This window comes from Spea bombifrons, chromosome 2, assembly GCF_027358695.1.
Source record: "Spea bombifrons isolate aSpeBom1 chromosome 2, aSpeBom1.2.pri, whole genome shotgun sequence".
Taxonomy (NCBI): Eukaryota; Metazoa; Chordata; class Amphibia; order Anura; family Pelobatidae; genus Spea; species Spea bombifrons.
Genome location: NC_071088.1, coordinates 61,510,644 through 61,525,908, shown reverse-complemented (window position 1 = coordinate 61,525,908; position 15,265 = coordinate 61,510,644). Strand labels below are relative to the sequence as shown.

General features: G+C 44.4%; 1 protein-coding gene across 1 annotated transcript in view; it reads right to left on the bottom strand.

Annotated features, from left to right (window-relative positions):
* Positions 1 to 450: 450 nt before the first annotated feature.
* AHDC1 (AT-hook DNA binding motif containing 1) overlaps positions 451 to 15,265 on the bottom strand; it is a 37,746-nt gene continuing 22,931 nt past the window's right edge. Inside the window, exons 2-5 of the mRNA XM_053454471.1 lie at positions 9,688 to 9,820; positions 8,188 to 8,225; positions 3,147 to 7,993; positions 451 to 980 (exon numbers count right to left, since the gene is read on the bottom strand). Of these exons, the coding sequence (XP_053310446.1) occupies positions 3,198 to 7,993; positions 8,188 to 8,225; positions 9,688 to 9,820 (4,967 nt within the window). The 3' untranslated portion in view covers positions 451 to 980; positions 3,147 to 3,197. The remainder of the gene's footprint in view (positions 981 to 3,146; positions 7,994 to 8,187; positions 8,226 to 9,687; positions 9,821 to 15,265) is intronic.

Genomic DNA, 15,265 nt, shown 5'->3' with positions numbered 1-15,265 from the left:
TAAAGGTGGAATAAAGATGATAAATGATAAAACGAAGTTGAGCAGAATGTGTTGGGGAAAGATAAGGAGATGTGAAGGTGAGAGATTAAGAGAGGGTATGTGAGCTAGAAATGAAGAAAGATCACAGACGTTAGTAAACAGGGAGCTGGTTCATACACATCACGGGTAGAGGATAGTAGAGAAACTATGCTGGAGCAAAGAGTGTTAAAAATAAAATGAACTTGGAAACATAATTTAAGCTGTGGAATACATAAAATGGAAACCTACTCTCACAGTAAGCCTAAAGTGACTGCCACATGCCCTCTAACACTGTCCAAAAGCTATAAAGATCCCAAAATGGGTCATTTCATGCCTAGAACTCCCAAGAACATGTGCATGTAACAAATCATATTCATGAATAAATGGCAAGCTTTACACACATTCAGATACATTAAAACACACAAGGCCATCTTGGACAATACACAATTTATGAGAAATCCTTGTTATTTACAATAAATAGTTTTAACCGCCGATGGGTGGTGGTGGTAGGTTACATACGCAAGTTCAGTGCAGCCGGTTGATGGGGGAGGGGAGGGAGGTTAGAGTTAATGGTGCAGGATTATGGGTTTGTGAGGGGGGGCTGGGGGTTATTTTACCCTTTCCTTCTAAGAGATGCCAATGCATGGTATGCAACTAGCTATGAGGCGTAAACACGACTCTCTCCCCCACCCCTCCCCCAAACATTCCCCACCTCCACATTTTCGTTTTTTAAACATTAAAAAAAAATCTTATGTACAATTTTTGCTGGTTTTGTGAAGAAAAGGAACAAAAAAAAAAACAAAGAAAAAAAAAAAACTTTCTGAAAGGGCAAATTTAGGAAAAGAGGGGGTCCCAGAGCTCAGGAAGGAAGAGGGAGCGCACACATGATTTAGGTGTTTCAGGCTCAGAGGGGGGATCCCACTGCATTTCTTCTGTCTTCCGAGTAGGGAGGAGGGTCTGAGCTGTAGATTTAATGAAGAAGAAAAAAAAAAGTACATTTTTAATTCTAGAAATTGCAATTCAGAATAACAGAGAAAACTGAGCACAATGCCACAACAGTAAGGCGGGTGGTTATATGAGAAAGGCTGTTTGTTGGTTTATTAGACAGTGACGACATGCTGAAGGTTAGTAAATGGAGAGCAAATAGCTAGTATACTCTGCTGTTGGCTCTGGTGGCAATTTGGCAAGGAGGAGGAAGGAGACTATTAAGATGGGATAAGACAAGGAGAAGAGAAGGAACAATAGTGGTAGAAAAACAAACTAAGAAAGGCACAATGTTTGTTGTACTTATCAGTAATGACAAAAGGGGTTTATTCATTAGAACCTTAACACATTTACTGAAACAGCTTACAATTGTTTTAGAAAAAGTATAAGACATTTGGTTTAAAATTAAGGGCCAACCGTATATAAGGAAAGCAATCACACATGGCAAAATGTGGAAGAACCAGCCTATTTATGATCCACTTCCCCGCCACCAACTTTTACAAAGACAGCTTTAACCAATAAGGGACAATAAAGTAAGAAGAGAAATAAGTTAATAAGGAAGTTATATACATGTATACACACACAATTTAGTGTACTGCGAACAGCAATGTATACACTTTAACTTGCAAACAATCACACCATCGGCCAAGCACGTCCTGGTTTCTGCAAGTTTAGCCCCCACGGCTTTTAATGCTAGCGCACATAACCTGAAGCACAGCCTGTGGGAAAGGATGTGCTCAAGCTTCTCGCAAACTAAAAGGGAGACATCACAGCTTTGTTTTCAAAAGAGTAACTGGGAGATATTTAGTTAAAAGTTTTATTTTACCACATGGAATAAAAGAACTGTGCCTCAAAGCTATCTAATCAATTTCCTGTCCTGGTGTTCTCCCCCTTTGCCTAACCTTTACAAAGGCAGCCAGGGCCATCCAACAAGGAAACAGTAAGAGAGACAACATAATGCGGAATAATAATTCAGATCATGAGATCCTATGGTATACACATAATGTGGGTTTTTAATATTACTCATTTTAATTCCTAAACACCCTTACATGTTCTTAGCTAGAGTATAAAACTTAGAGTTAATCTGTCACCTTTCCTACATTGTATTAACATCTTGCAGAGAAGTAGTGTGTTGCTATGGGCATGATGCTCATCAAAAAAGTATCTTGGGTGGGTGCTGCCCTTGGCCCAACCCGAGGCAGTGCCCCTCTAACCCGCCAAGTGCCTCTATATGATATATCCAGGCACATTACATGTTTTACCCGAACTAAAGAGGCTGTGTCGAGTAGGCACAGTGGTTCTTTGTGCATTTGGGCCACTTACATTGGAGATCTCTGATCTACCCAAGCAGCCCAAGAAGTGGCCCTCATCTATTATGTGACAGAAGGGATGCCACCCCCTGAAATTTCTGTACTAGGCCTAGTTGGTTAGAGATCAGTGAAGCAAACTGGATTTGTGTCATTGATCATTGCAGAAACCCCTCACCCACTGTATGTGTATGAAATGCAATTTTCTTTGGCAGAATGGGCACTCATTTCCTGTAGCAAATATTTTTTTTAAATACAAAAATAATTTACAAAGTTGATGAGCAGCTGAACTGAAAGTACCGTATATTATGTCCATACTGGGAAAATGTTCTTCTATAATTATTGGAAAATAACTTGCTATGTGGTATTAAAATAAAGCTTAATACAACACTTAAAAGGTTTTTATAACATTGAGAGCTCAGCTTTCAACCTTTTGATCTGTATGGTGGCCACTTTCAACCTGTTAAACTCCCAACCACTATTCCACACAATGGTGTCGCTGTGCTAGAAAGGCTGACCTTCTGTTAAACAGAACTGGAAATTTCTTCAGGTCATGGGTGTTCATTTATGTAAAAAAAATGCAGTAGGGTGTTTGGATATTTAATACCCCGGTATACAGGCTATTCCATGGTACCTCCTTTTTGGACTATAGATTAAAGTGGGTTATCACCCAACATTCGACTGCTTTTTACATCAAATCCAAAGTGAACAGTTTACCCTAACAAACAATAGGCTGGCTCCCTACGACCACTGCAGCTCACGGGAGAGGAACAGATGGAGATAAAAGTTGAATGTAACACACACACACACACACAGTGTATTGGTGATGCTTCTCACCTTGCCCCATGGCCTCCACTGCTCCTGACGACTCCAGGCTTGCCACCACCACTAAAGGGAGGTGACTGTAAAGTTGTCCTCGGGGATATTCTCAGGTCCCAGGAACCCACCTTTCAGATTGGGTGGGGACAAAACAGGGGGACCCTGTGGGGGGAAGGCAGGATAGCGATAGGTTTCCTGGAGCTGCACCATAGAGTCTCTCTGCACTGGGGAGTGGGTAATATCGCTGAGCAGTGGGCAAGGGTATGGGGTTCTATGGTGTCCCCTTACCATGTCCAGCGTCTCTTTGTCCCTTTTAGGGCTGGGGATGTGGGGGCTCAGGCAGGATGCCCCCTCCCCCCTCCTGCCCATAAAGTCTGAGAGTAAGCCCCCTTTGCCATCATAAGGGGGGCTTCTAGGTGGGTACCAGTAACTAGCATTCTTGCAACTGGGAGGCTCATAACGGTGGTGAGTTGAGGGTTGCGGAGGCAGCTGCTCCCGGCAAGAGGGCAAATGAGGAGGCAGACTGTGCTTCAAGGGATCACAGGATGAGTGAGGAGGGGGTACTAGCTTCCTTCCCTCCCCTGGCCTTAGCTCAAGAGTAGGGGAGCAGTTTGGGGAGAAGGGAGAGTCCTGTAAGGGATGGTCGTAACCCAAGCCTGGTGGTGGTGGAGCATGGGGGCCACCAGTGGTGGTGTTGCCAGCTGTAGTTATGTGGGAAAAGTGTTTGACAGGCTCTAAGTCTGTGGAAGGAGGGCCCAGCCCAGGGGAGTCACTCTGAAACCCAAATGTGCCATCAGAAGGGGTGGATGGGTTCATGGAATAAGGTCCAGAGAAATCACAAGGTGGCTCCCTCTCCCCCACGCCAAACGCCCGCGAGTGGGAGGGCAGAGGTGACATGCTACTATCCCCACTATAACAGTCCAGTCCCAGGTCTGAGGTCTCCTGGAAAAGAGAGCTTATAGAGGATGAAGGAGGTGGAACAGGTGGTTTTGGAGCAAACTTGGCCTTGCCTGAGCCTCTCTCTTTCTTGCTAGCTGCACAGCCTCCCCCTCTGCCACCCCTCGGCCCCCTAGGGCCACCTCCTCGTTTGGTGGGAAAGCCTGTTGGTGGTGCAGCTGCAGAGGAGGAGGAAGAGGAGGGAGATGATGAAGAGAATCCCAAATGATGATGTTGGTGGGAAGGTTCAAACATATCGGCTTTCTTCCTTCGCCCTCTGCCTGGTTTTGCTGCCTGGTGGAAGAGCACACTTTGATTCCAACTGTACCCTGGGGCAGATGATGTCTCATTCCAATCCATCATGAGCTTCTCTAGGCTGGAAAGGCTTGACTGGCCCTCACTGGATGAGGCTTCGCTATTGGCTCTTCGATATCCAGCCCCAGGTTGTGTATACTGTGTGCTGTCTGATGAGGACTCTGACAAGTTGTCTGTGTTCTGCTTGGCTTTCTGTGGGGTATAGTTGCTGATATCCAGAATAACGTTGGGCTCTGCCATGTGGCAGTCAAACCCTGGGCCATATAGCTGACCAAAGCTGTCAGGTCCCCAGTCTGCCTGGCCATAGCCCTGTCGGAAGCCCCACGGCCCTGTTGCTGTAGAGCCTGTAAAGGTACGGTTATTTTCCCCAGGGAAAAGTGGCCCAGAAACTTTAGGTAGCATGTATCCAGCAGGTGAAGACGTAGCTGAGCGGCTCTCACTTCTTATTGGTGGGAAATTAGGCATTTCAGATGTGTTGAAGAAGGTGTTTTTGGAAAGAGTGATACCTGACCCCACTGTTGGCTGCTGCTGTTGGCTAAATCCTGTGCTGCTGTGGGCACTTCCTGGTGATGAAGGGAGGCTATTGCCCCCACCACTGTAAGAGAAGCTGCAGTCCTTGTTGCTTATACAGTCTGGGGGTCCTGGATACTGTTTGTTTGGGGCAAACACTCCATGACTGGACAAACTCTGCCCACTAGGTCCAGGAAAGCCTCCATATTGACCAAAACCTCCCGCATGTTGTGAAGTTGGAGAGCGTGATAGCAGCTTCTGGAAGGCATCTGATCCACGACATTCTGGTTGGGTTAGTGATGAATAATTTGCAGTTCCTCGACTTGGTTGAAATTGTTGCCTGGCCTGTGCTGAACTTTGGTATGGTGAATCTTGAGTGCTGGCTTTAGCTCCTCGGGAACTGGAAAAGGACTGGAGTGCCCTGGGGTTTGGGGAAGCAGATGATCCAGAAAAAGTAGATGCTGATTTTCGGGCTTCTTGCCTCTGGGCAGAAATGGAGAAATCTACAAGATCGGACGAGTCATCGGAGTCCAAGAGGGAGCGGAAGTATCCTGTGAAGAGACCATGTCGATCCTGCCCTCCTCCTTCAGCCTGTGAAACAGACCCAGCTCCTGTGTAGTAACCTGGGCGATTTGGTGAACCACTGTGCAGTGCTGAAAAACCTCTGTGATCAGGTCCTTGGTAGTTGCAGTGCCGACCACCTGACTGATTGTGGGAGAGTTGAGAGAGCCACTGTCCTCCTTTGCCCTCATTTCCCCAATCAGATATACTCTGATAACCAAAGCCACTCTCTCCTTCCATATCACCAAGCAAAGCCCCATTTTTTCGTGACCTCCTTTTACGTTTAGGTTTAGCATTCGGGTCTGGCTCCATTCGTGGCTGTCTCCGTTTGCGTGGCTTCAATGGGTCAACAGGCCTTGGCTTTGACTTCTTTTTTCCAATGCCCTCAAAGAATTCACTAAAGGAACAGCGAGACAGTTCTGCATTGTGACTGTTACAACCTCCTCTACGTCCTGGACCACCACCACGGCCACCTCGTCTGCGATAACCTTGTACTTTATGTAGATATTGAGAAATATTGTTTGTTTCAGGGGCCTGATGCACAGATTCTGGCAGGGTTGGGGTCCAGCAGCGAGGTGGTGAAGTGCGACCTGTCCCTTGACTTTGCCTATTCAGGAATGCAAGTTTTGCCAGCACATCACTGTACTCTGATTTGCTATCATTAGTCTCTGCCACATAGGAAGGCTGAGGGGATGGCAGCTTCTGCTTCCTCCGTCTCCTCTTCTTCACTAACTCTCCATCTGTCAATGAGGGCAATGGCTGGGGAGTTGGAGAGGGTGGTGCAGTTGGCTCGTTGGGTGGTAACTGTGGCAGCAATGGAGGGGTATCCCGTGCTAGCACTAGATTTTTGGGGGGGCGTCCTCTTCTCCTCTTGAGTATAATTGGTAGTTCGCCAGGTGGGAAAACCATAACAACATTACGTCCATTATTCTTCATTTTCAGGAGGGATGTGGGACCCGGGCCAGAGCCCCCAATTAACTCTCCCCCTTCTACACTCACAGTACTACTGAAAGATGACACTTTGTAGCTGGTCTTGTTTCTTCTTCCCATAGGCATTGGGATCTTGGCAATCTTCACCACCATCTTGCGGACACCTCGTCGCTTTGGCTTCTGTGGGGGACCCTCTTCTGCAGGTTGTATTGCAAGGGGTTTCTGGTTTAGTGTAGTATTAGTAAGTGTGTTGTGCTCATGTGGTCTGTAGGCCCTTGGTTCATCTGGTGTTCGATGGTAGGGGGGCATCACAAATGCACGGGACAGACTACTTTCTGATGCTCGTGGCCTGCCAGGCCTCCTTCTTCTGCCTCTACCAGGCCTATCCCCTCGGCGACCTCTAGCTCCAAATCTATGACCCCCACGATGAGAAAATGGCATTCGTCTTAGAGTCTCTGATGTGGGAGAAAAGAGTGGAAGCATCCACGGCATTTCTGTCTCCAATTGTGATTCCACCACAGGTCCACTCTCTGTTGATTTCTGCCCTTTTGTGACTCCCCTATCATCTGGTCTACTCTCATCATCCGATGTTTCCTCTTTGCTATCCACCATCCTGTCCCCTGTCCTCTCTTCCTGTTTAATGGTCATACCCTGATCCTGATATATCCTAGCCTCTTCCTGCTTTGCTTCCCATTTTACTTTTGCCCCCAACTTTTGCTTATTCTCGTGCTCTTTTAATTTTTGTTCTTCTTCCTGCTCACCCTCTGACAACTCATCTTCCTGTTTACATTCCTCCTGCTCTTCACCTGATGACTCCCCTTCCTGTTTATTCCCTTCCTGTTCCTCCCCCGATGACTCCTCTCCATTCTTACTTTCCTCACCAGATTCTCCTTCCTGCCCTCTTCCCTCCTGCTCTTCCCCTGACTCCTCTTCCTGTTTACTTCCTTCCTGCTCCTCCTCTGACTCCTCCTCTTTACTTTCATCTGGCTCCTCCCCAGATTCTTCTTCCTGTTCATCCCTTTTCCCCTCCCCTGACACCTCATCCGGATTAAGTCCATTCTCTTCCTGTCTCCTGCCCGTTACCCCCTCCTTCTCTCTTTCACACTCTGTGGGCCGTGGGTCCATCCAGGCAAGTGCCGCTAGTTCTCTAAGGACATCAGAATTGGCAGATTCCATTGAGTTGGAAGAAAGAGAGTTGGCTTCCTTCTCCATTGGTTCTGTGGCCTTTTCCTCAGGGCTTCGTAGGCCACAGGCAAGGCTTTGGGAAGAGAAAAAACTATACTGCAATCCTGGCTCTGCATCCTCTGGCTCTGAAGCAGAACTTGTAACATGTGAGCAGTCCAAACGCACACCACTGGATCTTAGATTGTTGGACAGCTGGCTAAGGTCCTTCATGATATCCATCAATCGCACAACAGGCTGAAGATTGACACGTCCGTTGCCACATTTGCTCTGTAGTAGTGCAATGATTCCATCAACACCCAATCTTGGTGGCCCTCCTGTTTGTCTGCAAAAAGAATTGCTGGACCGGCCCCAGGACTCGTGTCGGGGAGAAAGTGGATCCTCCTCTTGAGGTGAACAAAGATGAGACTCCTGATGGACAAGGGAGGAATCTGAAAAATAGATAAAGAGGCGGAACAAATTATACAGATCCACCAAGGATTAACTTAACATACTAGGTGGTGTAATTAATGTTTTGTCTAAGTGGAATATTACCTCTGCAAAACACACACATATATATTTTTTTTTCATACACACTAAATATAATGAAACATGTACTTTATGTATAGTTATATAAAATACTTACTTTCTTGCTTTGAAATTCTCCCACTGTATTTGGTGTCCCTGTAAGTAAACAAGGATCAAGGTGAGACCATGACTTACATCCTAGCCCCACAAAGCTCAATCATCTGCATACAAACTCAGTCTATATTAGTTATAGTTAATATCAACTGATTTACTCAGACGCAGCCATATTTCATTTGTGTCTTGATATAGAATTTCACATAATTACATGGGAGCATGTTTTCTCTCGCAAGGCTGACCACTTAATAGAGTGGTAAGTGTTAATTTGAATGCTATAATCTTCCAAATGCAACAAAATGGCAAATTTCATAAATTTCAGCACAGTTTTAAAATCAGAGTATTCAACAGGACTGAGCCAAATTAAGTAGAAACACAGTTTCCAAATGTTCATTCAGTTGCCATGTAAACTCAGGTGGGACAGAAGAGTAGGATAATCATAAAAGACTAGTGCAGCTTGCTTAATGGGGAGTCCCACGAACAATGTAATTTTTATATGTTGCAGAGGCCTAAGCGCACACACACAGAATATGTTATTTTGGCAAAAGAAAGGTAAGTGAAGACTAAAGTAACCAGTAATAACAGAAATTGAATCCTAACATGCTTACAGTGGCTACAGACTGTCCGTCACTGCCTGTAGTTTTATCTATACAAGTTTTTCTATGCTGCTCCATTTGTATTTATGTATGTAATGCTTTGTCCATCAATTTCTTTTTCCCTCCCTGTGAATGGTGTTATGTGATGATAAATGATTATCTTCATATTGTTGGGGTTAGACATTCACAGATTATACAGTTTATGGTGTAACAGATCCTTAAAGTGGACCTGTTACTTTTCTCAAAACAATTTAGTTTGATGCACAAAACAAACCCATGTAGCCATATCTAATGGGTATGTCATGAGGAAATTAAGTCTAATAAGGGTTGAAAAATCATGCTGATCTTGAGAATCATTCTGCCCTATTGTTAATCTTATTGCCAATTATTGCTGATTGGATCCAGGTAGTCTTTACAAAACGCACAAGCTACAGTAATTTTTAATTACTGGATTTATTAACGCCAAGATATGGCAGTAATGGTTCCCTTTTCACCAAAATCCCAAACCGACAGTTTCCATTAGCTGCACTTTATGTCATCAACATGCAGTAAATGGGCCTTCTATCTAAAAGAATATTAATGTTTCCCCAAACTCCCGGATCAGATTATAATAAACCCCAACAATAATGTTCCATATACAAATATATTGTAAATGTTTCCAACAGAACCAATTCCTAGATGTGAGTCCTATATTTGGAACCTTAAACAAAGAATCAATTTGTGGTGCAATGAAGATGATGTCTTAAGATTAAAGGCTACAAGGGAAAGAGGGTGCTTTGCATAGAGAGGATGAATAGCACCCTCTTGTGGAAGTAGCACAATGTGCAGTGGTTAAATATTGATAAAAGGGAATACAGGACTTAATGACACACAGACATACGTGTCACAGACAGACATTTGACTTTCACCTTGCCCGTGGGTGTCTGCAGACCAGGGTCACTCTGCGGCCCCGCTCGGTATCCTTTGAGTGTGTCTGTCGCCTCTCACTGGGTGAGTCTCCATTTTCCAGGCTTGGGGGAACAAGGCCTGCAGTACTGACATCTGTAAAAGGGGTAAGAGAGATTGTTTCATGAATACAAGAGATGCAACCATGTTGCATTCATAGGTTCCCCTCCTGTGATGTGTGAATAACACTGTTACCATGTATCCAAGTAGATTTTGTGCATTCAGCTGTGTGTCACTGTATGTATGAGCAGCCAGACAGTTGTCCAGATCTCCCTCCCACCTGTCTCAATAGCTCCCTTCTGACCCTGCTTCTCCCATTCCTAGTCCTCTTTACCACTCTCCCTTTTTCTTTCCCATCTCTCCCCTTCTGTCCCTCTTTCCCTCCCCCTCTTTCCTGCTTCTCTCCCCTGCTGTCTCTCTGCTCCTGCTTCTCTCCTCCTCTCTCACTTTCCTGTTATCTGTATCTCAGTATCCTGCAGAGTGGTGTATATATAATATGCCTCTTTCTCTCCTTCACGCACTGACACAAGCCCTCACCTCAGGGCTGTAAGCTCTCCCCCTCCTCTCTCAAACTTAATCCCATGATCTCCTCACGCCTCTCCTCAAGGCTTCACGCATTCTCTCTCTCTCTGCATCCATAGCTCTCCCCTCTAACTCACCTCAGTTCATAAGACCCATATGCCTCTCCAACTCGCTCGTCATTCACTCAAGTCCTTTTATTTCTCTAGCCTTGTTTACTCCTCTCCTCCCTCAGCATTCTTACCCTTCAGCTCTTCTTTCTGCTCACCCCCTACCCAGTGGCTCTCAACACTGCCAGACCTTTCTCTGTTCTGCCAGCATGCCTGTGCCCAGGGAAATGTGTGCATGTGGCTTTGCCCAGGAAAGTGTGTGTGTGTGTGTGTGTGTGTGTGTGTACTCCTGTTCCTGGATAATAGTATTTATATATATCCTGAGTATTTATGTATAAAGGCCTCACTACCATTTAATGTATACCTGAGACATGTACATGTCTGTCAAGAGTTTACTGCCTGGGAACATTTACTCGCCTTTTTCAGTGTATACATATAAGCATGTCATTTTTGTGCTCATGCAAGCACCTCTATAGAGGAGTCTAACTATAGACAGGCACCTACCTACAGAGCCAAACTGATTGCTACTACTGCAGCTCTAAGAAAGAAAAAAAAATCCCCAATGTCCCTAATTCTTAATACATCCCAGCCCACATGGAGCCCAAACACAAAAATGACCTTAAAGAGGTGTGCCTTCAAGGAGGGCATGCGTACAGCATGTTCAAATCTGAATGATTTGGAGAGAAGTACACACAAAAATCAGAAGGCTTCAAGGAGGTATGCAATAAATTAATGTGTGAACCAACATGCTAGAAGACAACCCCCTCCTCCTCTCGTTCCCATATGATTCCCATCAGATGTTTCTGGTGCACAGCAGGTCACTGGATACAGGTTTCTAAAAGATTAAGCAGACCACACAAAAGGGAGGACAGAAAAGGGATAGATGCTTAAGGACTCTGTTAGTGTGTTACAAAAACTATACAACCGTGATGAAGCAGGGGGATCAATGTACTGGAGGGACAAAATAGTAGCAATACTAAAAGCACGGAGTGGGTTGGGAGAAAAAGAAATAATGTATCTATCGAAAGACTCATAGGGTGTCAGTAAAAAAAAAATAATAGACTGCTGGAATAGGCACAACAGGCATAGGTTAGAGATGATTGTGACAGAGCTCACGAAGATGCTTGGTAGACATGCAGGGAGACGCAAATGTGTAGCTCTGCCATGGGGAAGCAATATGGGGAAATCAGACAACATGGTGTTTAAATGATTTATTACAGAAAGAGAAATTCTCAAGAGATACACCAATATAAATAGGACTTTTTTTTTTTTACTTGTCTATACTGGTGATGGTCAGATTTCACATAAAGCTGTACAGATCACATCAGGAAGTGTGCTTGTGTAACAGCTGAGTGTGAGTGTGTGTGTGTGTGTGTGTGTGTGTGTGTGTGTGTGCGTGCGCGCATTTGAGGAGGGGGTGAAGGTAGAGGGCAGACAGATGGCGCAGTGATGAGAGGAGGGAGCAGGAATTGGATTCCAGGCACAGGACTAATTATAGCTGCCCTCCTCCCAGAATGCTTTGAGGCAGAAAGCACTCAGCCAGGGAACCACATCCTGGCAGAGCAATTGCTTCCCAGCTAGAGAGCAAGCCCTACAGAGCTTGGCAGTGTAATCTTTTCATGGTCTGAGGGATATTTTTTTTTTTTAACTGAATGTGGTACTGTAACTCTTTCTCTGCTAGTGTCCGTTTAAAGCTAGCTCACCTCCATTAGCACGCCTTTTCTTATAAACCCGACTAATCCTTTCTTGGAGACACACAGCACAGATGCTCCGTTAAACCGGCCTGTTGCACTCTGTATATTAATACACATTTGATATACCGTTGCTAGAGTACAACTCCTATCATTCTGCATCAGCCAGAACGAACAATGGAGGTTATTACGAACCATTTATAATCTAAACAAAATGTTTTCTTCTAGAAACTAAAAATAAAATAAATGTGATAACGAAGAGTATTCGGAGAGAGGAAAAACAACACACTTCCCAGTTTGCATATAAACGAGGACTGGGAGATCCCTAGGTCTAGGTAATCAAGATTAGGGTCTCAAGTATGTAACAGGAGATGCATGTGGCCCATGCTAGGACAGTGTATCCACATTTGACTATTACAGGTCTTTGTCGTTAGTGGATTCAGATGACAAAGAAGGAACATTACTTGCAAGCAGCCTTTTTTTCTACTGTAGTTTTTCAAAGAATGTTTACTAGATTTCACTAAGCTTTACATAAAATACAAACGCTAAACAAGAAACACATTTGCGTCCAAAAAGTTCAGTAGTAATTTTTGAAAGACAAATGTATTCCCTGCTATTCCGCATAGTATAGTATATAGTGGGACCACGACACGGCTGCCATTTACTGCTCTGTGTGTGTGTGTGTGTGTGTGTGTGTGTGTGTGTGTGTGTGTGTGAGTGTGTGTGTGAGTGTGTGTGTGTGTGTGAGTGTGTGAATACCAAGCTCTTGCTGCAGCAGAAGCAGCTGAGACGACCCTTCATAAAGTAAAGGAGCTGAAATACAACTCCCTTTAGTGAATGAACTGCAGGGTGACTTTACATGGGACACTCCGTAGTGCTTCTAAGCTCACTTTCCATGAACCACGAGTCAAGCAAGTTAGATCCCAAAAGGCATGACAAGGCACCTCTGGGCTCAATCCTGAACGTACATGCACAGCACACGGTTCCAAGCAGTTGCCAGGTATATATCAACAGGAAACAAGATGATTGGCATTTAAAGGCAGCCGTATGAAGACTGAGAATTTGTGTGTAATTCATAAACCTCAAATTTGCAAAACACTAATGGGCAAGTAACAGACTACAAGGACATTATTCAGCCTCACCATATTCCACAGTCTGACGTTGTTCTAAAAGAATGGGCCACTAATGGTGTACGCATGCATGCTTCTCCTCCCCTCATTAAATACATCATATACATACTCATTATTTTTATGTATGTGCCAAAGATTAACATTAAGGACATGCCAAGTAACTGGCCACTAGACGCGATTTTGACCAGCCTAACAGAAGCACAATTTTTTTTTGTCAACTAGCTTTTAGGTACCCAAGTGTTAGGGTGAAATGTATGTATCAGTGATCTGTGTTTATGGAAAAGTGTATGTTCTTTGTGAGTGGTTATCACAACTCTGTGTAGATGTTCCTGATGGATGGGCACTAAAAGACATAGCCTCCCAATGGGTGCGAAAGGAATATTATTCGGAATTGGTATAGAAATGTGATACTGATGTACGTATCAGGCACCAATGAAACTCATGTTATTCATGTATACTTGGGGAAAGAGATAGATGCAAGATACCCATCAGCAGTGTAATCTTACGTTCTAAACGAGCAGGTAATGGGTAAATAGTATTGGGTGTCTGTGTAAGGATATGGTGCCATAAATGTTATGGTGTAACCAGAGTATGTATCACGAAGAAAGGGAAGGACCCATCATGTATAATCAGCGTCCCTATGACCATTATATGCTCCTTGATGACACTTCTGAAATGATATAAGAAGCACCCAGAACAGTATATTCCTCCCACCAGATGTCTCTCTTCCCTTTTCCCACTAGAAAGGCAAGTACACCAACTCCTTCCTTCCCTCCCTTTCTCCTGTCTGTCCTGTCTCCTCTGTCTCTCTCATCCTTTATTTATCTGCTTCCTCCTGCGTGCACAGATTAGCTGCTCCCCGCTGGATCCTGGATCTGTCAGACAGGCAGATAAAATACACAGCTACAGAGAGGGGGGTGCACAGATACTCAGCATCACTATACAGCACTGTGTGTTCATTCTCTGTGAAGATAACGTTTGTCACCCTCATCTTTCACAGGAACACGGCTGTATGGGGCATTACACTAGGTAGGGCCGGGGGAGAAGAAGCATGTTGCCTGGATACAGGCTGTGGAAGTGGGTCATGCAGCAGTGGGGACACAGTGACATCTGAACAGGGAGTGCTCACAATTAACCCCCACACTGGCAGGGAGTAAAGTTACGGAGAAGGTACAGACTGCGTGTAAATTCATGCAAAGCTATCCACCTGTGTTTATAGAAACATTTATTCCACGTTTCATATTAAATGCAGTTTCAATAGGTGGTCGTAAGAGCAGGGCCCTCTTCTCCTTCTGTACCTGTATGCCCTATGTTTGCTTACGTTATTGGTAATCTTACTACTATTGTGTATTTCCTTATACCTTCATTGTAATAGCCACAGAATCTGTACAGGGAAACCACAGGACAAAGTGTGTGCCTGTGTGTATTTATTTCTAACACATATACCAGCCTCCACAAGTTAAAGCAAGGTTTTATTTCTGATGTAAATGCCACCAAAAGGATTTTTTATAAATGAAAACATGCCGTGAATGTGACAGGTCCCCTATTACAGCAACAGCCTAATGTCCCTTACACCCCTACTATAGAAGAATTAAAATACTTTGTGAGTACTAGTTTAATATGCATTTTTCCAAAATGAGGGGAAAAATAAAACATAACACTTAAACACAGTATTTGAAACCATTTTTCTCTTCCTCCAAGCTGCAAAGTGTGTTGATACAGAATGCTGCTTAAGCTGTCAATCAGTGGCAATACGGTAGTTGCAGTGAAATCAATGGGAGTATTCCGGTCGTGGATTGATAATCAGTGGGAGGAAACTGCTCCCACTGAATAAAATGTGAAGACTTTACAGGGCTGGATCAGACTGGAGGCAAGGACATCAGGATCAGTGAGATGCATTTGGCCGAATGCAACTACAGAACAGCATTTATCTTTGGGAAGGACGGGGTTCTACAGACCACATGGAAACTTCTAGGGGCCATGCACCTATCACCTATCCGTTAGAGAAATGTTTTGTTAACTTTTGTGTATATCAGTGGATATACACACACAGACAGACATCGATCAAACTAAGCAAAAACTCATTTCAGA